This window comes from Podarcis tiliguerta (assembly GCF_965153285.1).
Source record: "Podarcis tiliguerta genome assembly, chromosome: 5".
Classification (NCBI taxonomy): Eukaryota; Metazoa; Chordata; class Lepidosauria; order Squamata; family Lacertidae; genus Podarcis; species Podarcis tiliguerta.
The window spans coordinates 55,552,211-55,575,858 of NC_139538.1; the positions used below are offsets into that span (position 1 = coordinate 55,552,211).

Here is a 23,648-nt window from a genome sequence, read left to right on the forward strand (position 1 = left end):
ATGCCTGGGCATATGTAATAAAATAATTACGTCTAGCTTGGCTCCAATGCTAAGTTCTTTGGCTGTCCTTGTGCAGTGTAACTGGTTTTTGTAGAGCAGAAAGTAGGTAACAAGATAATTGGGAGAGGGCAAAATGAGCCACTGTCCATGGAATGGCATTCTGCCACAGTGACCCTGAATTCCTAAGGCTTGTGCTGCCACACTAAAGGAATGACTCCTTGCAAATGCAGAATGGATTTTACGCAATACTTGGAAAAGTGTGAGTTCAAAGTGATGGAATAAATGCCATTAAGGACTTTATATGCCAATAGTATATTGAACTTGGTCTGGTAAGAAATTGGTATTTGTCCAAGTTTCTTGGCCACCTCATAGATGCACAGCAAGCTGCTCATTAAAATCAGATTCTCTCAGAGTAATTGTACATGCAAATACTGCAGTTTTTGTTTGGAACATAAACACACATGAAAGAATTCAGAATGTTAGTTCGTGAGGATAGTGAAACAAGCTGGTTCAAATGGCTCAGTTGGTTAGAGCATGGTGCTGATAACACCAAGGTTGCAGATTTGATCCCCATATGGGAAAGCTGCATATTCCTGCATATTCTTGCATTGCATGGGGTTGGACTAAATGGTCCTCAGGGTCCCTTCCAACTCTACAATTCTATGATTCTAAATGGCAAAAAGCGGAACAGAATAACAGAAAATCCATTCTAGAAACACTGTATTTTGTAAGTTAGAGTCTAATCTTTCTGAGCAGCACAAGACTTATGATGACATCAGAACCATCAACATAGCTTTTTAAATATTAAAATAATAATAATAATAATAATTAATAATATGATTGACTCTGTACTTGCTTGCAGTAAGTACACAAGTTGGAGGAAATCACCTTTTTTGGGAGATATGTGTGTATAGGATTGCAGTCTTAATAGCACATTCAGGAGAATCTTATGAGATTATTATTTTAAATGTTCCCCGTTCTTTGCAGACAAAATAAATTGTCCCATACCTGGTCAACAAAGTATTCAAAGTTTTATTTCCTCAATAAATTATTCCATTTTCAAAACCTTTTAATAATTGCATAAAACACAAATCAGTACATAACTAAGTATGTATTTACTGTTTATTTAATACAGAATACTTATTAGGGAATAGATTGTCCTGCTATTGAAACATGTTTGTAGGCTCTTAACATGTTACTGCAATAATCATTACAAAAAAGTGTATAAAAGTAAGGCAAACTGTTACACAGTGCATTATGTAGAAAGTTTTAGCAAACTGACATTTAACTGAAAGCGTTATAAAGGTATGGTTCATAAAAATTAATGGCTTATGTCACTCTAATATTCATATATAGTGTGCTAAATGGTTTACAATTAACAGTCTTATCACCACAGTCTTAAAAACATCACATGGAAGAAAGTCCCACTGAATGCAGCTAATGGAACTTAACTTCCATGAAAATGTATCAAGGATCAGGTTATCAGCAGTTAAAATATCAGTTGCTACTCTTAATGCAAAGAGTGATAGCACCTTTTGTTCAGAGTCAGTCCTGATGGCAATTCACATTGCATTTTATATGCCTGCTTCATGCTAAAAGAGATACCTAAATGTAAAGTATAACAGAAGAATAAAAGGACTGAAATGTCTTTGCTTCCCAGGATGATACAGGAAATTGTAATCGTAATACAGGAAACTTGCATTATCTTGAGTAATAAAGACTATTTATTACATTGGTACAGTTACCCTGTGATGATGATTGCATGTGATTACAACTTAGAAGGGATATTCAAATCAGATTTATTTAAGGGCTGTATACCCCACGCTTTAACAGGTTCCCAGGCTGGCTTACCAGGTAAGTTCATTTGGTGTTTTTTCCCCATTAATGCATTAACAAATGTATTATTTTATTATATATCAGGAAATGTAAATCAGATTGTATAATTCCAAGAACATTTTTGTTACATTAAAAAACCTACTATAAACGGCAATAGTTAAAAATGCAAAAATATGTCATATGTGCCTGATTAAACCTGCAACATAACTAATTTTGCACCTTGATTCACTCTGAGTGTGCAATGAGAGCTTATTTAGAAGCTAAACTAACTTGAGGAAGAAGCATATCTGATGGTTTAAGGTGGGGTGGTTAACCTGTGGGCCTCCAGTTCTTGATGGACTACAACTCCCACCATCCTTGACCATGCTGACTTGGGCTAATGTAGTTCAACAGTATCTGCAGGGCCACAGGTCAGCTAGCCCTGATTTAGGGGCTCTTGACTCATATTTATTTCTTGTTCAAATTAATTATGTAAATATTCAACGGATCTGGAAGCACATGGAGTTCTCAGTTTTAGGTAAGCAAAATTCAAAATTATGAACAAGGAGGGATGTGGAAGAGAATTTGGGATTTTCTGTTAATTTAAACAACAGTATTGATACAGTAATATTTAATTACAGTACTTAACATTTATCTAGCATTCAAAACACTCAGTGTAGTTTGGGTAATTCCTATAGGGCTGTTCCTCACATTGAGGGCTTAAGTTGATTAGAAGTGCCTTGCCTAAGGCTGCCTAAGAAGATTGTGACTGAGGTGATGTTTGATTTGGAGCTCAGGGATTATGCAATGACAGGTCAGAATCAACAGCTTCTGAAACAACTTTGGACATCTCTGTTTGGAGTAATCAGGACTGAGGAGAGAATTAGTTATCATTATACTAAGAAATATACAAAGGTTTCAATGAACTGAAAGAGGCTCTGGTCTGTTTCAACACTTGCTCAAAATCTGTTCTGTCGTGTCTTGTAATGGTTCAAAGTAGTTTAGTTGTGGTAAACCACAACTAAAACTATTGGCCATAATCTAGCACTGAGAGCATGCAGCTGGCCTGTGTTGGGGGTGGGGGAGTCTTTCCCTTCCCCTGGCTCATCCAGAATTGCAAATAAGCAAGCTGCAGTACAGCAGCAAGTGCTATGAAACACTTAGCAGATGTCTTTAGGTAATACCTAGGATCTGACTGATCACGGTGCAGGAAAGTAATGTATATCTTGGTAAGACTGGCTAGTGAACTTTTCCTTTTGCCAATTTACTATAATGACTTTTGCTTATTTGCTTGAGTCAGCTGCTGCTCTTTTGCTCTATGGTTCGCCTGCTCTGTTTATGGCATACCCTAGTCTTAGGGCAGGGAGTTAAAGTAGAAAAGGCATCTAGGTTCGTCCAAGTCAATATTTTGTGATTGCTCTGTGAGAACAATGTCTAATATCTGAGAATTCACAAAATCATTCTAAACTAAACTATGCTACTCAAAAAATCAACAGATTCTTTTCATCATTGAATCATTCCTGGGTTTAATTATTTGTTTATCTGCCATGTCATCCATGTTTACAAGTTGTGGTTACCGATGCTTATATGAACCGAAACTGTGCAGCAATGATCACTTTCCTCCCTCTACCACGAGAGACACACAGAGAGAATACTATTCGACTTTGCAGGGAAAATCATAACTTCTTGGTTGGCAAGTCAGTCACTTTACTTTGTAGGAGAATAATCAACTTTCCTTTGAGACATAATTGTTTCTGGATTGCTACCTGCTTTTGGATTGCTACCTGCTTTTGTTAGGACTACAATGCATGCAAATCAAGTGGCCTAAGGTTTCATAATACAGGTAAATCGAGAGGCAGCCCTAGCAAAGTGACTGAGCACATGCTCTATATACAAAATGTTCCTGGTTCAGTTGAAATTATCTGGAAGAAGGGCTGGGAAAGGTCCTGAAGTAATTGTTGCCAGTCAGAACAAGCAGTCCTGGGCCCAATGGTATGACTAGGTATAAGCAGCTCTTTATGTTGTTATATGACACATAAATCTCAGCTTACTGAAATCTAGTGTGCATGTTAAAGTCGAGAGAGAATATCGTGTTTGCCATTGAAGTGTGCTTCCCCAATCCAATAATTTTCTCCAAATCACGTCAGAAGCTCCCTGACATGAAATGGTTTTCCTTTCAGCTGAATGTGCCAGCCCATAGGGACAAAAGAAATGTGCACAGTACTAACATTGACAGTGATATGAGAGCTTTTTCTGTGCATTGAATTTCATTTGGATTTGTATCAGGGTGATGGCTTGTAGACCAGAGAAATTTAAATCTGTTTAACATTATAATGTTAAATATATTTTTATCAAAATAAATTCCATGCTTTAAAGACAATGTAGGTTCATGTGTGCACAGTAATATTAGTGACTAAGCCATCACAGATTAATCACCACAGATAGGAAAATTCTATTACACAATATCAATTCTGTTACAGAATATCAAGTGAAATACCTTTCATCAGAGACAATTCTTACATTTGGCTGAGAGTGAAGAACTGGTAAGTGATGATACATCCAAACATGTATGTGTGAATCAGCCTTAACATGTATGAGATAAACAATTTAACTCCACTGAAAAGCAGTGGGCCTTCAGGGCTCCATTGACTGCCTTTCGTTTCACTGGAATGAAAGCATACATGACCTTATCTAATCACGCAAAATTGTTTGAAAGGTGCAGCTGCTGCTTTAAAATGCTTAATTAATTAATTAGATCTCTGATCCACTCTTTACCAGTATGTCTTAGGGCAGGTTACCACTTTAACAGACCGTGTGTTGCTTCTCCTTGCTGACTCCACAACAAGAGGTTCCCCTTGCTCACAACACAGTAAGAGGTTTAAAAGCATTTTCTAGTGTGGGAAGCTGATAGATACAAAAACAGCCCGAGAAAGCAAGCTGCCATGAAATTCAGGAGAAACCTAGTGTTTGCTGAAGGCTAATAAACATAAGTATTTGCATTCAGCTTTGAAGTAATCTTGCCTATTTAAAAGGTATGTTACAATCCTTTGTGGAAATATTATGACTGTTTTGTATTATGTGCTGACTAGCATATTGTATCTTTAGTCCTGACATATACTATTTATATGGCCTCCCCTATCTCTCTCTGGTTAAAAAGATACTTATGCATGACTAGTTTTACCATGATGGGGATGCACATTAAAATGCAAATTGCACTGAAGATTTGCAGTGTAAATATATGAGAGCAACAGTCAGTTACAAATTCTGCTGCATGTTTTGATGCTCTTTACCCAGTAAACGATAAACATAGGGAAGAAATAGGGAAGAGCACCTACAGATCCACATGGTGATATGCATTTAAAGCCTACCAAGCCTCCATTTTGCACATGCAGTGGTACATAGTGTGAACTGAGCTAGGCAGAGGAGGATCATGTTTCTCATGTGAAACCACCTGCCTTTTGTAAAGCACAGAGTGTTCATTGATTGAACAGTTCAGTTCTTAAATAGTATTGCTTTAGCTCTTTCATGATCAGGAATAGAAAAAAATAATGTAGTGATTAAAAAGGGAATTTACAAACCCCAACATCTTTTTACGGCAATCACGCCCAAGGATTTGATTCCTGCTAAATAAAATAAAATGCTACTTTAGTAATAATCAAGTTGGGGTTTCTTATTAATGGCAGTCAAATGAAACAACATGGAGTGAAGAAGTAAGGTGCTGTTAGAAAAATAAACTACTCAAGATGCATGAAAGGTAATTTAAAGAGCCCCAACAGCACCTGCCTTTCATTTAAAATGAAATGCCAAATCCTATCTTTAAAAAGTTGAGTGCTACCATCATCAGCAACTCTACTCATTTAGCATAAATGTTACATTGACATTTTCCAGAATGTCTTATTGTGTAATTACTGATACTATAATTTATATCATATGCAAGCTTCAGGAGCAAAACTGTTTTCTGTGGATTCTTTTTTGCTTTATTGGTTTTGTTTGTGATGTGGATATATTTTATTTGCTTTGTTCATAAGCATGACTGTGTGGTTGCCTAGTTACAGGGCAAAGTAATTGGGAAAGTTAAATTACTTACTGGAAAAAGACAAAAGGTCTTCAAGTTCTGTTTCTCTGTCTGAAGAACCACAGACACTTTGGATATTAGCACACTGCATAGGCAGGAGTAATGGCCAAAGGTTTGGTGCTGGAAATAGTTATATAGTGTGGAACAAATAATTTGCCAACATTATGTTGATATGAAAGAGAATATGTAAAATGATTTTCTTTTGCAGGGGTTGAAATGAGAGTATCAACTGTGTTATTGGTTCAATACTCGTAAAAGGGAGGGAGAAAGGAGAATAAAGCTAGTTTTAATTGACTATTATGAATATGACAGGGTTTTTCCCCATAAATATGCTGAGCTGTAGGTGGAAAGGAGTCCATGTCTGGACTCCCAGTTCTATCTGGGCCATCCCAGTTGCCCCACCAGCTTGGGCTTTCAAGGCTTGCTAGCTTGGCAGTTTGAAAGATTATAGCCTAGTTTGCTGAGTACAAGTAAAATATGCATGCTACATTAGAACGTTTTCTAGGGCATCAGAAAATTTCAAACTGAAAAATCTCCTATGCAAATTCTTCTAATTCCAATTGTTTCCAGAAAATCCACAGCAATGTTGCTCAGAAACAGGAGAGAGACGAGGGAAACCCAGTAAACAATCTCTAAATTATGATCTACTGAACCACATAGTCTTTGTGTTGCACTGAGAATGCAAATTGCAGACTTTTCAGTGCAATTAACACAGAAATCATGTACTACATCCAACAAAAACAATGAATTTAAAACTGTCTTGTACAATATAGTTTTTTTAATTAAGAAAACATGCTGAAAGCCTATATACTCTCTTGAAATACAGACTTTCAGTTAGTTTCAAACAGCTATAGCAGGCCTTTTAAGATTTAGAACACTGAGACATGACACATGTGGGCAGATGTAGGGGGTTTTCGCTGTATAATAGGAGAAATAGTTTGTGTGATCTGTTTAAAGATTTATCGAAACCGGTGGGATTATAACTTGAAATCTGACAACTGCTCAATGAGAGCAAGTACTAGAGTTGAAGTGAACACTTCTGTGAAACTAGCTTTGAAAGCTGTTGCTGTGGCCTCCAAGGTCAAATATTAGAAACTTATTTGGGGCCAGAGTTCTCATCAAAATCAGAATGCTGATTTCTGGTAAGTCTCCAGTGGATTGGGGGTGCTGTGTGTGGCCCCGCAAAGGGTGCCCACCGACAGATGGGTGAGCGATGACTAGCCTTTTGTTGAACCACTAAGTTGGCTGGGGTTAAGTATTGTGGTCAGAGCACAAGTAACTACTGTAGTGCAGTGTCAGCAGATCTATCCCTCTAACCAGGGTTTGGCTGTGCACAGGGATCAGGCCATTTAGAATTTTTAGTTACAACACACAATGATAAAGGTCTGGTTGTATAGGAAAAGCATGTACTTTGTAAAATCTGAATTTTTATGCAGAAAATGTACATCTGTTTGATGATAGAGCCAATACCTAAGACCTTGCTAAACCTAGATATTTAGGTAATTCTTCGTTTTGGCACTTATTTTCTTAACCTTCCTTGAAAATACACCCTAGAAGTAATATTTTCCATCCATAGAAGTAATATTTTCCCTCCAGATTCTATTCACAATATCAGTCGCTAGTTTTTGAAATTTCACCTGTCTCTTGGTTTCAGCAAAGTTTCAATTCAGCTTTAGTCAACATTCTTTATAGGAACAGGTCCAAACTAAATAAACTTTGAGGCGTTTGTACCAAACATTGAGAAATCTGTAATGGATGGTTCAAGACTGTTTAAACATCACAAAAATGGCTTCCTTCCTAGGAAAACTTGGTTATGGTGAAACAATATCTACTACAGTGCTCTGCACTGTAATAAATATTAAATATAAATTAATAATTTACAAGTACCTGAGCAAAGAAGCAAACCACCTTCACACAGCATAGCACCAAAGGCAGTAGCTCAGAGTTCTTTAAAATAATGGGTTTTGAACATTAAAAATTCTACCTATTGATATAAAAATATTGATCTCCAACTGGAGATGAAAATAGTGCAAAATTCTGTCTTCACTTTCCAGGATACAAATGATGTTCCATGTTGTCATTTCATATAGGCAGTATTGCAGGCTCTAAGCATTTGAGGTGGATGTTTAGGTGCAGGCCTGTTTAAGAAAAGGGTCAGAAACAGAATAATAAAATTAGCAAACATGCTAATTGTGGAGCAACAGAAATTAAGTATAAATATCTTGGCTTTAAGGAATTGTTACAGGATCTTTGGAAAATAGGAGCATTCCTTTCCATTCATTCAGGTCATGTAGGGTTTACTGGCATCTCTTCACCTTAATATTTTACTGTCATTTGTTTTATGCACATTTTATTCATGGCACAAAATATATTTTAACAATTACTAATTTTAAGTGGTTGTAATTTATGTCAATCAGCTTTTTTTAAGTCAGTGAGGGTACTGACATCTTGAAATGACAGCATCATTCAATAAATACTAGTGTCCTTAAACTGGTATTAGTTAAGCCCCTTCCCCATATTTTATGGCAGAGCTTTGGTGGAATTTGTTTGTTTCAGGGAATTTTTATCCAGTCCCTCTCACCACATCTGATTGCTTCTCAAATTTACCATGTGGGAATACTGGCTGATAAGAACAAGCAACTGCAGAAGAACTGCCGTACCTAAACACATGCTCAGGAAAACAGATGCTTATTTAGATGACTGAAACAATTTTGTGAGTGAGAAACTAAGCTAGCCATCGCAGTACTTCCCAGATGTTGATCTGCTCACCAACTCTTCATCCCTGATCATTGCCCTTGCTGACTAGAACTGATGGGAGTTGGAGGGCACCATGTTGGGTATCCTTGAGCTAAGTATTCCCAACAAAAAAGAGCCAATTCTAAGATATATTTTATAATATTTCTTAAACATGTTTTCTGTTGGAAACGCACAACTGAACAGCCAAACTAACCTGACAGGGGCAATTTGAGGCACAGGTTTTGGAAGCCCAAATACTTCTGTGGAGGAACTCTTAAACTGAGCAGATTTGTTCTTCTGAGGATCAGCTGGCAAAGGTTTTCGAGGAGGACTTGGCTTGAAAGATTCCTATAATACAATGTAAGTTCATAGAATTGTTACTATAAGATTAATGAAATAGCTATTTTATTATATAATTCTTCAGTCATGAAAGTATAATTTATTTCCCATAAGTCCTTCAAATCATGCTTTAAATTGAAACAAACATTAAAAATATGTGGCTCCTCACTATTTCTATTTGTAGAAAATGAAAGTACAATATTAAGAGACAATGTTGTTGTTGTTTAGTCGTGTCCGACTCTTCGTGACCCCATGGACCAAAGCACGCCAGGCACTTCTGTCTTCCACTGCCTCCCGCAGTTTGGTCAAACTCATGCTGGTAGCTTCGAGAACACTGTCCAACCATCTGGTCCTCTGTCGTCCCCTTCTCCTTGTGTCCTCCATCTTTCCCAACATCAGGGTCTTTTCCAGGGAGTCTCCTCTTCTCATGAGGTGGCCAAAGTATTGGAGTCTCAGCTTCAGGATCTGTCCTTCCAGTGAGCACTCAGGGCTGATTTCCTTCAGAATGGATAGGTTTGATCTTCTTGCAGTCCATGGGACTCTCAAGAGTCTCCTCCAGCACCATAATTCAAAAGCATCAATTCTCTGGCGATCAGCCTTCTTTATGGTCCAGCTCTCACTTCCATTCATCACTACTGGGAAAACCATAGCTTTTACTATACGGACCTTTGTTGGCAAGGTGATGTCTCTACTTTTTAAGATGCTGTCTAGGCTTGTCATTGCTTTTCTCCCAAGAAGCAGGCGTCTTTTAATTTTGTGGCTGCTGTCACCATCTGCAGTGATCATGGAGCCAAAGAAAATAAAATCTCTCACTGCCTCCATTTCTTCCCCTTCTATTTGCCAAGAGGTGATGGGACCAGTGGCCATGATCTTAGTTTTTTTGATGTTGAGCTTCAGACCATATTTTGCGCTCTCCTCTTTCACCCTCAATAAAAGGTTCTCTAATTCCTCCTCACTTTCTGCCATCAAGGTTGTGTCATCTGCATATCTGAGGTTGTTGACATTTCTTCCGGCAATCTTAATTCCGGCTAGGGATTCATCCAGCCCGGCCTTTCACATGATGAATTCTGCATATAAGTTAAATAAGCAGGGAGACAATATACAGCCTTGTCATACTCCTTTCCCAATTTTGAACCAATCAGTTGTTCCATATCCAGTTCTAACTGTAGCTTCTTGTCCCACATAGAGATTTCTCAGGAGACAGATCAGGCACTCCCATTTCTTTTTTTCTTTTTTTTTATAAATAATTTTTATTCACTTTCCAATAAACATTTTTTCCAAATTTAACATTTGTTTTGACATAAACATCTTTTTTGACTTCCATCAGCCTATCTGAGAATTCTCCATACTCTCACTACGTCTCACATTTCTTACATTTATATTGCACATTATATCTCTTAATCTTAACCTTTCTTTTTAAACAACATTTCTATCAGTCTTTTTCACAAAGCCTCCTGAAAACCAACAAGCGTTAGTTGCTCCTCACATTCAGTTTTGATATATTCTGTAAATTTACTCCAGTCCTCGGAAAATCTCTGATCACGTTGGTTCCTTATTTTTCCAGTCAATTTGTCCATCTCTGCATACTCCATCAATTTCATTCTCCATTCTTCCTTGGTCGGCATTTCTTCCTGCTTCCATTTCTGGGCCATCAAAATTCTTGCTGCTGTCACTGCATATCTAAACAGTTTCACATCTTTCTTACTAATTTCATTCCCTACTATCCCAAGTAGAAATGCTTCTGGTTTCTTGATAAATGTATATTTCAACATTTTCTTCATCTCATTATAAATCATTTCCCAAAAGCATTTCACTTTTTTACATTCCCACCACATGTGGTAAAATGTTCCCTCTTTTTCTTTGCATTTCCTGCAGATTTTATACATCTTACCAAGTTTCACTGGTGTTACGTACCATCTATACATCATTTTCATTACGTTTTCTTTTATTGTAGTACATGCAGTGAATTTCATTCCCTCCTCCCACAATTTTTTCCATTGATCAAACTGAATATTATATCCGAAATCTTTGGCCCACTGGATCATAACCGATTTCACTTCCTCATCTTTCGTATGCCACTCAAGCAATAATTTATACATTTTTGACAGAACTTTAACATCATTATTCAAAATTTCCTGCTGAAACCTCGATTGCTTTTCTTGGAAACCTCTTTCCCACAATGTCTTTTTAAACATCGCATTTATCTGGTGGTAATGCAGCCAATCATATACATTTTCCTTAACTTCTTCATATGGTTTTAGTTTCCATTTATTACCTTCTTTCACCATCAAATTCTCATATGTAATCCAATTCCCTGACATATTGACCTTTCTTACACTCATAATTTCCAATGGTGATAACCAGTATGGTGTTTTGAATTCTAAAAGGTTTTTATACCTATTCCAAACCTCATTCAGCGGTCCTCTAAAGATGTGGTTTTCAAAACCTCTATGCACTCTATTCTTTTCACACCATAAGTATGCGTGCCACCCGAATCTATTGTCATACCCTTCTAGATCCAACAATTGTGTGTTTTCTAATTTTATCCATTCCTTTATCCAGCAAAGACACGAAGCTTCATAGTACAGCTTTAAGTCTGGCAGGGCAAAGCCTCCTCTTTCTTTCACATCTGTCAGTATCTTAAATTTTATTCTTGGCCGCTTGCCCTGCCATATATATCTTGATATTGTTCTTTGCCATTCCTTAAATATTGTCACACCCCTAATTATTGGAATTGTCTGAAACAAAAACAACAATTTCGGTAGCACGCTCATCTTTATCGTTGCAATTCTTCCCCAGAATGATAATTTCATTCTTCCCCACACCTCCAGGTCCCTTTTGATTTTATTCCATTCTGGTACATAATTGTTCTGATACAGGTCAATATTCCTGGGTGTTAACATAATCCCTAGATATTTTACTTTTTTAACCACATTCATCTCAGTTTGTTGCTGTATTCTTTCAATTATTTCTTGGTCGATGCTTTTAGCCATTATTTTGGTCTTTTTCCTATTTAATTTGAAACCAGACACCTTACCAAACTGTTCTATCTCTTCCAACACCTCTTTTATACTTTGCTCAGGATCCTCAATAGTTAAAACCAAATCATCAGCAAAGGCTTTTACCTTGTATTCATTACATCCTATTGTTACACCTTTTACATTTCCATTGTTTCTTATTGATCTCAAAAACACTTCCAGGACCGAGATGAACAATAACGGAGACAAAGGACACCCTTGCCTTGTACCCTTAGTTATGGCAATATTTTCAGTGATAACATTATTCACAATCAGCTTCGCTCTTTGATCTGAATATATTGCCTTTATACCATTCAGAAAAGCTTGACCTGTATCCATATATTCTAAATTCTTTAGCATAAATTCCCAAGAAATATTATCAAAGGCCTTCTCTGCATCCACAAATATTAACATTGCTTGTTTGTCCTTCCCGCTTGACAGATATTCTATTACATTAATTACATTCCTTATGTTATCTTTCATCTGTCTTCCGGGAAGGAAACCTGTTTGATCATTGTGGATCATTTCCTTTAATATCTTTTTCATTCTGCTTGCTAGTACACTAGCAAACATTTTATAATCATTATTCAATAGTGAGATTGGCCTATAATTCTTTACTTGTGTCAAATCTGAATCTTGCTTGGGAATAAATGTTATATATGCTTCTTTCCAGGTCTCCGGTATTTCTCCTTTTTCCAATATGTTATTCATTACTTCTCTTAATGGTACAAGCAGGGTGTATTTCAATTCTTTATAATATCTTGCACTAAATCCATCTGGTCCCGGTGACTTCCCGCTTTTCAAATCCTTTATTGCCATTTGAATCTCCTCTAATTCTATTGGTTTGTTCAATTTGTTTTTATTACTCTCCGATATTTTTTGCACCTTTTTCTTCTCTAGATATTCCTCTATTAATTTCATATTAATTTTCTCTTTTCTTTTATACAGTTCACGGTAGAAGTCCACAAAACCTTTCCTTATACCTTTCTGACTCACAATTTCCAGATCCTCTATCTTTATTTTGTTAATCATATTTTGCTCTTTCCTTTTCTTAATTTGCCACGCCAGCCATTTCCCTAGGCACTCCCATTTCTTTAAGAACTTGCCATAGTTTGCTCTGGTCGACACGGTCAAAGGCTTTTGCATAGTCAATGAAGCAGAAGTAGATGTCTTTCTGGAACTCTCTAGCTTTCTCCATAATCCAGCGCACGTTTGCAATTTGGTTTCTGGTTCCTCTGCCTCTTCTAAATCCAGCTTGCACTTTTGGGAGTTCTCAGTCCACATACTGCTTGAGCCTTCCTTGTAGAATTTTAAGCATAACCTTGCTAGCGTGTGAAATGAGTGCAATTGTGCGGTAGTTGGAGCATTCTTTGGCACTGCCTTTCTTTGGGATTGGGATGTAGACTGATCTTCTCCAATCCTCTGGCCACTGCTGAGTTTTCCAAACTTGCTGGCATATTGAGTGTAGCACCTTAACAGCATCATCTTTTAAAATTTTAAATAGTTCAGCTGGAATACCATCACTTCCACTGGCCTTGTTATTTGCGGTGCTTTCTAAGGCCCATTTGACTTCACTCTCCAGGATGTCTGGCTCAAGGTCAGCAACCACACTACCTGGGGTGCACGAGACATCCATATCTTTCTGGTATAATTCCTCTGTGTATTCTTGCCACCTCTTCTTGATGTCTTCTGCTTCTGTTAGGTCCTTACCACTTTTGTCCTTTATTATGGTAATCTTTGTACGAAATGTTCCTTTCATATCTCCAATTTTCTTGAACAGATCTCTGGTTCTTTCCATTCTGTTGTTTTCCTCTTTTTAAGAGACAATATAGTGCTTTAAATGGGGGGGGGGGCGTTTGGAGGGGGTTATTGTCATTGTTACTATGGTATGTGTTTTTGTGTTTTTATATTATAAACTGCCCTGTGATCCTTGGATGAAGGACAGTATAGATATTTAATAAATACATCAATACTCAGCTACGAGTGATCGCCAAACAAGAAAGAATATTAATGAATAAATAAAAACCAAACAGGTGCAGAAATGATTCCCTCTGAAGGAGGTCCAAAATTATCCCTTTAAGCAAATCTCTATTTTAACCACATGATTTTGCTGTTTGAAAAAGGGAAAACAGTATGACCACTAGCATTGGGCTGAAAACACTGAGTACAGCTATCATGGGGACACCTCAAATTTACAACAAATTGAACCATAGATCTCTCCTATCTCTTTTCTTTTAGGCAATATGAACAGATTATTGCTGGATACAAATATAGGTATAGCAAATGCTATTTCCATTTTTCTTTGAAAGATGGTACCAAGAGATAAGTCTGATGATCTCTTCTTAAGAATTGACAACACACACACACACACACACACACACACTCTTCAGTTGCTATGCCTGAATTGTTCAAAGTAGATTAATTTCAAATAAAAAATTACAGTCTGCAGTAAGAGTGTCTTTAATTACATCCTATAAGGAGGAAATGCTGCTGTTAAAATACATATCAGTAGAGGTGCTAGATTTCACAAGAGGAAAACAGTTCAGACTTTATTTTTTTCAGACTTTACAAGGAAAACAGAAGCTGAAACATATGGAGAAGAAATATTACTGAAATACTATATGTTTATAACTTACAATTCTATTACTGTAGCTTTTAGCAGTAACATACTTTGAGAGGGGGGAAAGGGTCATGTTTTATCAGAAGGGAAAAGATTTTATTACATAACAGGTTTTTCCAGTATGAAGAGCATTTATGAAACAAAGATTGTATAATTATATTTATATGATACATATGACTCTCTCCATACATGAAATGAATGTGTGGAGCTGCATGGACCAGCCACAATCACTGCTGTCACCACGCTCCCCCATGAACATCTATTTGACATTAATCAGAGTTTTCTGCACATGTAGATGTACAAGTGGAGAGTTCTCCTGACTTCGTCTGTGAAATGCTGCTATTCACTCCTTAGAGTTTGTGGACTGCCTAGAGAGGTGGATCTTATATAAATCAGTTAATAAATAGCAACAGCAACATGTAAAGTGCTTCATTTGGAGATAAAAATTGCAATGTTAGAAGAACAATCCCCTACCTCAGGAGAGGTTGTCAGTACAATCAGGGCAATATATAGAAATAGACATGAAAATAGGTTCCAACCTTTTGGGAATGTGTTGCAGGATGGCCCTTAGAGCTATCATTTGCATTATTGCTAAAGTTATGTGTGCTGGGGAGGCCTGTTCACTGACCCAGTTTCCCCAGGGAGTGTTACTGTAAGTCTTTATAGATCAGATGGATTTATTCCTTTAGCTTTAGATCAGTAATTTTGGGGGCTTTTTAAATGTGTCAGTTTTTTACATGTAAGCCAGAGAAATGGTTTTCAATATAACCGCTAGCTCTTGTTACTTACGAAAAAATGTTTTTATACATTAGGCAGTTATAAATAGTACTTCAGTATAAAATTCCTGTGGACTGTCTTCGGATATGAAACATAAAAGGGTCATAATATACCCAATTTCACATTTTAAAACACATGCTTCACAGCAATACCTATATATCTTTCGATTGTGAGTTCCAGAGACAAAGGTTCAGACTCAGCTATGCAAATATTTTCCCTGATATTTTCCCCTCTAATTTTAAGCAATTGGGGAAGGAACAGTCTTGATGACATGATTGCATATGGGAGAGGAAACATATTTCTTTCCCTGTGGTTTGTTTTTCTTACCAAAATCACCCCTCTAAACTGATTTGGCGAAGTATATGAGGCCCAGAACACACTGTGCAATGAAAAGCCAGTCCAGTTCCCTGGGTGGATAAGAGCTGAGTTAACTGGCCATTTACCTCCTCCCATTTATTCCTTATTCTCTAAATGGCTCTTATGGCTCTAAATAAAATAAAATTGACTCATTGACTCAGTCTCCAGATTCCAAAGACGACATATAGCACAGCCAATCTGAAACTGCAAGGGGGTTGCATGTTTGAATGATTCTGCATGTAAAAATGCACTTCTTGCATTTAGAAAAATTAACACAGATAGGAAAAGGCAACACTTTCATTCCAGCTTCCCACAGGAAGGGTGTTCTTGAATTATGGGATAAGGGGCATTCCGATCCTTAAGATGGCATGCATATCATAAGCATATACATCATAAAGATGCCACAAAGTACCACAATATACTGGTGTAGCAGGAAGAGATGTCAATGGTAATATTTAGAATGGAGGTATGAACAATAATTACATGCCCTTTCAGCATGCCCTTTCACTCTGCTATGAAATCAACCAACAAAGACATAACAAAAGAGAGAGATTGACTAAAATGGAGCAAACTATTTTGTGGTGTGATTTGAAGAATCAATATGACATCTAAATAGCTAGTAATCCAGTTCTGCTCTGGACCGATGGTGGCTGTAGGTGCCATAGAGTTGAAACGGATAAACAAACAAACACATACCTGATCACATCTGGGTGAGGGGCTGGCAGGCAGCAACCTTCTGGAAGTGGGCTGCGGACATGGTAATTCACACAGGGGTGGGACAATACGCTCTGGTGGGCTTGACCGTGGTGTATTCTGTGTCTTCACAGGATTGCTAGCATTACCTGTGTGATATCGTTGCAATCCTTGTGGATCATGTCTCTGCAGATCCATAAAACAATATTATACCAAATCAATTATAGTTTAAGCATGATGAGGTCAAAGTTTGGCCTTTTTAGATTTCACTGATTTGAGTGAAAGAGAGAAAGCAAGAGGAGGGGATCAGGGGGAAAGACTCTGTGTTCTAAGTATGAGATTAACTCTCCCACTGAAATCAATGGGACCTAAAATACTTAACTTTCACTGGAGTGGATCCCTATAGTTCTTCTCAGACGTATCTTATAATTAATAGGTGTAAACACTATTGCTTTCAAGACTGCTTTTAACTGCCACTTGTTTCAATTTTAATACGGCCACTTTACCTTTCCTGAAGCCAAGGAACAACCAATTAAGGTTCCAGAAGCTTACTCGAACACTAATCCTTGAATGTTGGAAAGCATTGCCCCTGTCTGAGATGGTGGCTGCAATCCACAGTCAAAATACATTTATTTACTCTCCATCTGACTAGAACTTAGAGACCAAAGTGCATTTTTAGGCCTAGATGGCTTTCACTTTATTTCATGTATTAATAGAAATATTCTAAAATTTCACTATTTCACTGTATCACCCCATATAAAAATACTTCAAACTTATGGGAAATATTTTTATCAGCAATAATTTGTGTGAGAACCTACCTTAGGTGTATTCAAATTTTGTGACTTTTTCACCAGATTTATACTATTGCGGGTTGTGATAGGAACATGATTAGGTTCAAATGAACTGGAAGGCCTTGCTGGAGTCACAGACCTGAAATACATACATGTGTGTATACAGAGGATTTTTTAAAAAAAATATTTACTTTCTTTAGTAAACAGTGAAAGTAAAATCCATCCACCACACTTGCAGCAGGAATAGAAAAAAATATTGATTTTTTTGTTTGGAGCCACTAGTCTGTTAAATTAGCTCTTGCAATCTGTGGAAATGCTGCTTTACAACACCCGAGAGACTCTTCTAATGATGCTGGTGCTTAAGCTGTAATGACCTCAGCTATGGATATTGTGGTTCATTCAGTGGACTAGAAACAACAATGCTACTCCAAGGTTTCAATATTTTAAGGAGGCCAAAGTAAAGGCAAACCTCCCTTTTTAACTGCTTATCCACAAAGTGAAATAAAAAGAAGGGTGTGTCTGAATAGCAGGTCCCTGTGGCCTTGATGCAATCTGAGAAGTGCTCTGAGAAAAAGGCAAGCATGTAGTTTTCTGAAACAACCTTCTCATATGAGGGCCTCGCCACCTGTGCTAGTCTGGCAATGACCCCCATTTGATGCATGGGTAAGCAGCAGAGTGTTCTCTGCAACCAGTACAATTCCCCTTGGGAGAAGCAAAACATCCTCAATCTCAGTATGAAGCACCATCTTTTCATCTGCAGCAGCCATAGGAGGAAAAGCTGCCTTCCCCACTGCTGTCATTGAAGATTTTTAGACTTCAGCATGTAATAACCTTGTGTGATCTCTATCACGGTTCATTTTACAAAAGAGGGTACTTATATATCATACCTTAGTTTCTCTATTGTAGTCTTCTTATTAATAAAGAACAATCTAATCAAGATCTTCCTTTTGATGTACATAAGTGAACCAGCAACCAGAAGGCACAGGGTGGTTATGAGTAGCCCTATTATTAAGCTTCTTTTATCTGAAACCAAACAAACAAATCGACAGTTCTTATGACCAGAACAGTCTTGTCTACCTGATGTCCGCAGTATAACTAACCTTCAGTCAAAAACAAATATTTTGTTTTACTCAGCTAACTTGTATATTAGGAGAAGTGGCATGGTTGCTGCTCCCCTGTGTCTCCATCCTCTTTGCTCCTATAATGTAGGAATGCATAAATTATATGGGTCTGTGGAATTACATGCAGGAGCCATGGCAAAACTACCACTATGGGCCCCAACCCCCTCAACCGCCTTGAAAATGGCATGGCTCTTCTCAGAGAAGTCCATTTCTCCAACTTTGTTTTCATATCTCATGTTACTACTATAGCAGAGTTTAGTAACTTCATGAAAAAATACTGTGGGGAAATAAATGGCAACCATGCTGCTCCATAGCAAGAAGAGGTCCTATGTTTCAGCACTGACACCCTCCATACTTATTCCTGCCCTCGTTTTTTTTGGTATATCTGCTGTAAATATTAATGGGGGTTGATAGGAAACAGAGGAGAAAATGGGTAACAGCAGGACATCCCACAGCACTTTTCTTCAGGGCAGAGCTTCAGTAGTAAAAACTAAACCAATTGCATGGAACTCAGAATAAGCAATTAAAAATAATTTGTCTTCACATAACTCTCTTGTATATTATTTGAGGTGTCAGAAAGATCTAGCAAGTGTGTGAAATAGTTTTGAGTAAAGCTCACCAGGTTATTTACAGATTTACAGAGGCGCAGCTTTGTTAGTCCATTGCAGAAAAAACAAGTTTTGTGTCTGGCATCTTAAAGAATAACAGATTTATTGTAGCGCTAAGCTTTACTTAATTTTTTAAAGATACTTAAACCATATTTCTATATTTTTTTAATCAGACACAGTTGATGTGCAAACGCTCAGATAATAATTTAAGCCACTTTAGTAAGGGGTCAAGTGTAAAAGAACAATTAGCTTCTGTAGAAACCCCTAATTTACAAAGCACAGTTTTGTCATTGCAAACAGATTGTTAAAGTAGCAGGGCATGTTAATGTGAAATGCAGCTCTTCTAAAAATAAAATGAAGCGTAAAATGAAGGTAGTCAATCTTGATGTACAAATTACATGAAATCAGTTTCCCTTTTCTAGCTACTGCAAGTAGCTTACAGTTCACACACACAACACCATGATTTAGATTAGCATCCCTACGTACTATGGCTATGGTACACATTCGTAGCTTAAAATGCAGCTAGATGATTTCCTTTTCTTAATGTAGATCAAAGCGGGTTTAGGTTGGGGGAAATCCGCCAAAACACAGTATTTCATAAGAAACATTATTGTACAGGAGAGGTATGGATTGTGGCAAACACAATGTGCATACCGCTTCCCAAACAAGTGGGGATGAACTAGATGCAGACAAAACGGGAGTGTGTATGCAGACTAAATTCATTATTCACTTGGAAATATGGGCTGTTTCACACATGCATGTACATTACTTGATTTATTTACACTCAAGTAGAGCTAAAAGTTATCCAGTGGTGAGGGCCCCTCAAAGCTGGAGCTGGCCCTGTCCATAGGACTGCTCTGAAATGAGTTTAGTACTGTGGTCTAATTTGCTTGTTGAACTCCTGTGTGTGATTATTATAGCAAAGGTCTCTCTCTCTTACAGTTCCCCCTTTAGTCAGCTATATCTTGCTGTGAAATTGTAACGCCACTGCATTGATATGGATATTATTATGATGTCACAAGCTCAGCATTACAATTCATTACAGGGAATGGTATGCAGTAAATGCAATCTAATTTGCTTTTCAATAGCACTGTTCATACAAAAAGCGATATCATTTCCAAGCCAAATCCTAGCTGTATATGTAAATGTAGGTTGGATTCTTCTGTCACATTAGTTAAACTAGGAGTACAGCTGCAGACATCAGAGCATGGCATAAAGTTAAAAGAGGGAAGTCAAATCCTGTGGAACGTCAGGCACAGATGAACCAGATCTGATGTAGCTGTTGCTGTTGAAACCTGAAGTGATGCTGTCCCCATGACACCAGATGGTGGCAGGAGACCAGGCACCCCTGGCAACTGAAGCAACGCCATCAAGTCCATGGACTGGGAAGTCACCACCTAGACTGTCATCTCAATCAACACCACCCTTTCCAGCTTGAGGCACATGCAGGAATGGGTTGGTGTCTATCTGCACTCCCAGGTGAGTGAGCTCTTGTTCAAGCAAATGGCATCGTGGAAAAGAGCAGGAAAAAACAAGCTCTCACACAGAGGGAAAATCCACTCACAACAGCAGGAAGCAGGGCAATCTTTAGCATATGTGCTGCTGGGGTGCAAAGAGCCACCCAGCGCCCCCTGCCCAAATTTAGTTTAGCCCCCAAATTCACTTTTATTATGCTTATGTCAGACACTGCGCTTATGCCTTATGTCTTGTTTACAAAAGGAGGGAGAAAAAATAAACTTTTTTATTTGCTCTTTTATACGCTTAGCATTCATCGTAAAATGAAGAAAAAATGCAGTTCGCAGAATTCATAGTGTGTGCTCTAGGTGCGTTTTTGCAGAAATGGAAAACTAAAACTGCATGCTGAAATGCATGTGTAGTAGAGCCCTAAGTATTAAATAGTTAGTCAAATAAAAGGGGCACAAGACTGTTCTGCCTGTCGCAGGAAAAACATCATTGTCTAGCACATCCTGCTCTGCCAGGACAATCAGTGCCTTTGATGATGCTGCAAAAAGCAGTTTTCACCCAGGTTAAACTATTATCTTGATGAATAATTAAGTACTTCAAGAGTTTGAAACATTGTTTTCTATTAGCACAGGCATCCCCAAATTTGGCCCTCCTGATGTTTTGGGACTACAACTCCCATCATCCCTGCTAACAGGACCAGTGGACAGAGATGATGGGAATTGTCCCAAAACATCTGGAGGACCGAATTTGGAGATGCCTGTATTAGCACATCTATGATTGCTACTATAGTTTGGCAGTAACTGAGAAGAAGGCGCAGCAGAGACTGTACTTTTTGAGAATACTAAGGAAAAACCATCTTCCGCAGAAACTGCTGCTTGCCTTCTATCACTGTGCCATTGAGAGCGTGCTCACTTATGGCTTATGTGTGTGGTACGGAAGCTGTACTACCCAGGACAGGATGGGGTTGTGCAGGGTTGTTAAGGCAGCAGAGAGCATTGTTGGCTGCCCACTTTCCACCTTAGAGCAGATTTATACCACAAGGTGCCATAGGAAGGCACTGGACATAGTAAAAGATCCATTGCATCCTGGTCACTGTCTCTTCGAGCTTTTGCCGTCGGGACGGAGATACAGGACGATGAAGACAAGAACGAGCCGTCTTAAGAACAGCTTCTTCTCCAGAGCGATCTCGGCCCTGAATGGGAAGCCCGGACTTTGAAAGTCAACTAATCTCCCTTGCTGTATCATACTGTATTGTTTAATTAGTGTTTTTATGGAGCAGTCAAGTAATTTCGTTGTCCCCGAAGGGGGCAATGACAATAAAGATATATTATTATTATTATTATTATTATTATTATTATTATTATTATTATTAAAACACAAGTAGTGTGTGTCCTGACTTTCACAGACTTTATCTGTGATCTTGCTTGAGCTTATTCCCACAACATCACATTGCTCACATAAGGGGACCACTTGCACGAGCATCTTCAATCTGCAAGAGAGCTGACCAAGGTAACAAACGAACCAGGGAATAGGAAATCCAGAAATGGACACAAACTCTGGAGTCCTCTGTAAACTTCGTGCCCACGGCAAACACCATATGGCTTTTGCTTCATAATAAAGCTTGCTCTGCAGTTAAGTCATTTACTTACCAGATTGTCTAACTGGCCCGCTGTCTACACTGCCACCAAATCCTGCCTTGTCACAAAAGGGAGGAGCCCAGTGGGCCTCACAATGGCAATTTTTTTTATTGTTGCAGACCTTAACAACAAAGGGAAATATGCACATGAGTATGGAAAGCAGTACATAACATGAGGCCTCTCCACTGCTAGTCTGAAAACTGTACTCAATAATTATTAAAAGTTATTAAAATAGGGCAACACTACATCTTGGTGTGATTGTAGGCTGCACTGCTCCACAGAAACTTTGTTCAAAATGTATCTCCTAATGGAACTAAAAAAAAGTCAACTGCAGAATTAAAAAGCAGTGGTGGAACTGTAGCCACAGAATTGTTGCAAAAGGATGTAGGAAGTTCTTCAGGGAGAACACCAGGCTCCCTACTTGTATTTTGTATTAAAACTATTGTCTTTTTGTCATTTATGCCCACTTGCCTGTTACTTCCTCAGTCCACTGAAGAAACTAAAAAAAGCCAATCAGTGGATGATCAAGTGAGACTTGAATCCACAATCCACAGAATTATAGTAGAGTTTCCACCTGACCTCATGCTTTAAGAACTGGCAGTAAAAACAGGTAAATGCTGGGAGCTAATCTAAATGTCTTAAGGCATTCAGAGAACTTGTGCAAAAGGGCAGGCATCTGAGTTTAACACTAAGATGCTTAACATCAATTACTGGAGTGAGACCACATAATTTATAATACATTGTATAGTCACTTTTCAGATCTGCAGGTTGAGGAAGATGATTACCAGAGAGAGGCCTTTCAAACAAAATTGCCAGGCTTTTTCAACAATTTTAATCTTGCCTGCTTGTTCTTATGTTGTTTTTGAGATCTTCCTGCCTTTTTGGTCTATTATGCAGGTTGTATTTATATTTTAAATGTTTAATTGATTTTTAATGTAAACTGCCCTGGCAACATGTTGGAAGGGCCATATATAAAACTATAAACAAACAAATAAATAACAAAGTGTTAGGTAAAAACTACGTTTCCTTTCTTGGACACTAAAAAGAGCATTCAAATTGATCTTTTTGGAAGGATACTTTAAAAAAAAAACATTGACAGATATATGACAAAGCATCATAGATTTCAAAAGCTGTAACCAATGAATACTTCATTGCTCAGCTGGGTGTTGACTGACTGTAAAAAATTGGATCTGCAATACTTACTCCACGTCCGTGACATTTTGTTGCACATTCATGAACCCCAAATACGCTGGTATTTTGGCAGCGGCGGTTAAGGCAGATCTATACAACAAGAAAAGGAGAGCAGGATTACTATTGCCAGACAATGTATGTGCTTATTTTACTTTTTTCTGTGCTGTGCTTTCCAGAAATGCTTAAAATGTGGGAGAGTTTGCAGGCAAGCCCAACAATGCATGTCTGTGCTAGTTAGTAGCCAAAGGGGTTAATGTCCACATAGCTGTAAATTGCTATAGAAGGCTAGGTCACACCCAATCAACTTTGTGGAGGCAGGAAGGAAGGTCTGTTTCCTGTTCCTCTCCTCTGCTTCAGGATGGAACAAACATGCTTTAACATAGCTATCTGCCTCGGATATGTTTTTG

At 38.0% G+C, this 23,648-nt stretch overlaps 2 protein-coding genes across 9 annotated transcripts in view; one reads left to right on the plus strand and one right to left on the minus strand.

Annotated features, from left to right (window-relative positions):
• The window catches only part of FANK1 (fibronectin type III and ankyrin repeat domains 1), a 31,934-nt gene extending 26,590 nt beyond the window's left edge, over positions 1-5,344 (plus strand). Inside the window, exons 12-13 of one of the 3 annotated variants that reach the window (XR_014510972.1) lie at positions 1,742-1,854; positions 4,296-5,344. The gene's annotated coding sequence lies outside the window, so the exon portion shown is untranslated. Of the gene's footprint in view, positions 1-1,741; positions 4,189-4,295 lie in introns of those variants that run through there. The other 2 variants (XM_083439749.1, XM_083439747.1) reach the window with 2 other exon arrangements.
• ADAM12 (ADAM metallopeptidase domain 12) overlaps positions 1,008-23,648 on the minus strand; it is a 189,768-nt gene continuing 167,127 nt past the window's right edge. For 5 of the 6 annotated variants that reach the window (XM_083439605.1, XM_083439604.1, XM_083439607.1 and 2 more), the window contains 6 exons: positions 23,254-23,331; positions 22,063-22,171; positions 18,108-18,243; positions 17,248-17,359; positions 16,433-16,615; positions 8,421-8,974 (listed from right to left, as the gene is read on the minus strand). In XM_083439605.1, the coding sequence (XP_083295731.1) occupies positions 8,693-8,974; positions 16,433-16,615; positions 17,248-17,359; positions 18,108-18,243; positions 22,063-22,171; positions 23,254-23,331 (900 nt within the window). In that variant the 3' untranslated portion in view covers positions 8,421-8,692. Of the gene's footprint in view, positions 8,029-8,420; positions 8,975-16,432; positions 16,616-17,247; positions 17,360-18,107; positions 18,244-22,062; positions 22,172-23,253; positions 23,332-23,648 lie in introns of those variants that run through there. The other variant, XM_083439608.1, reaches the window with a different exon arrangement.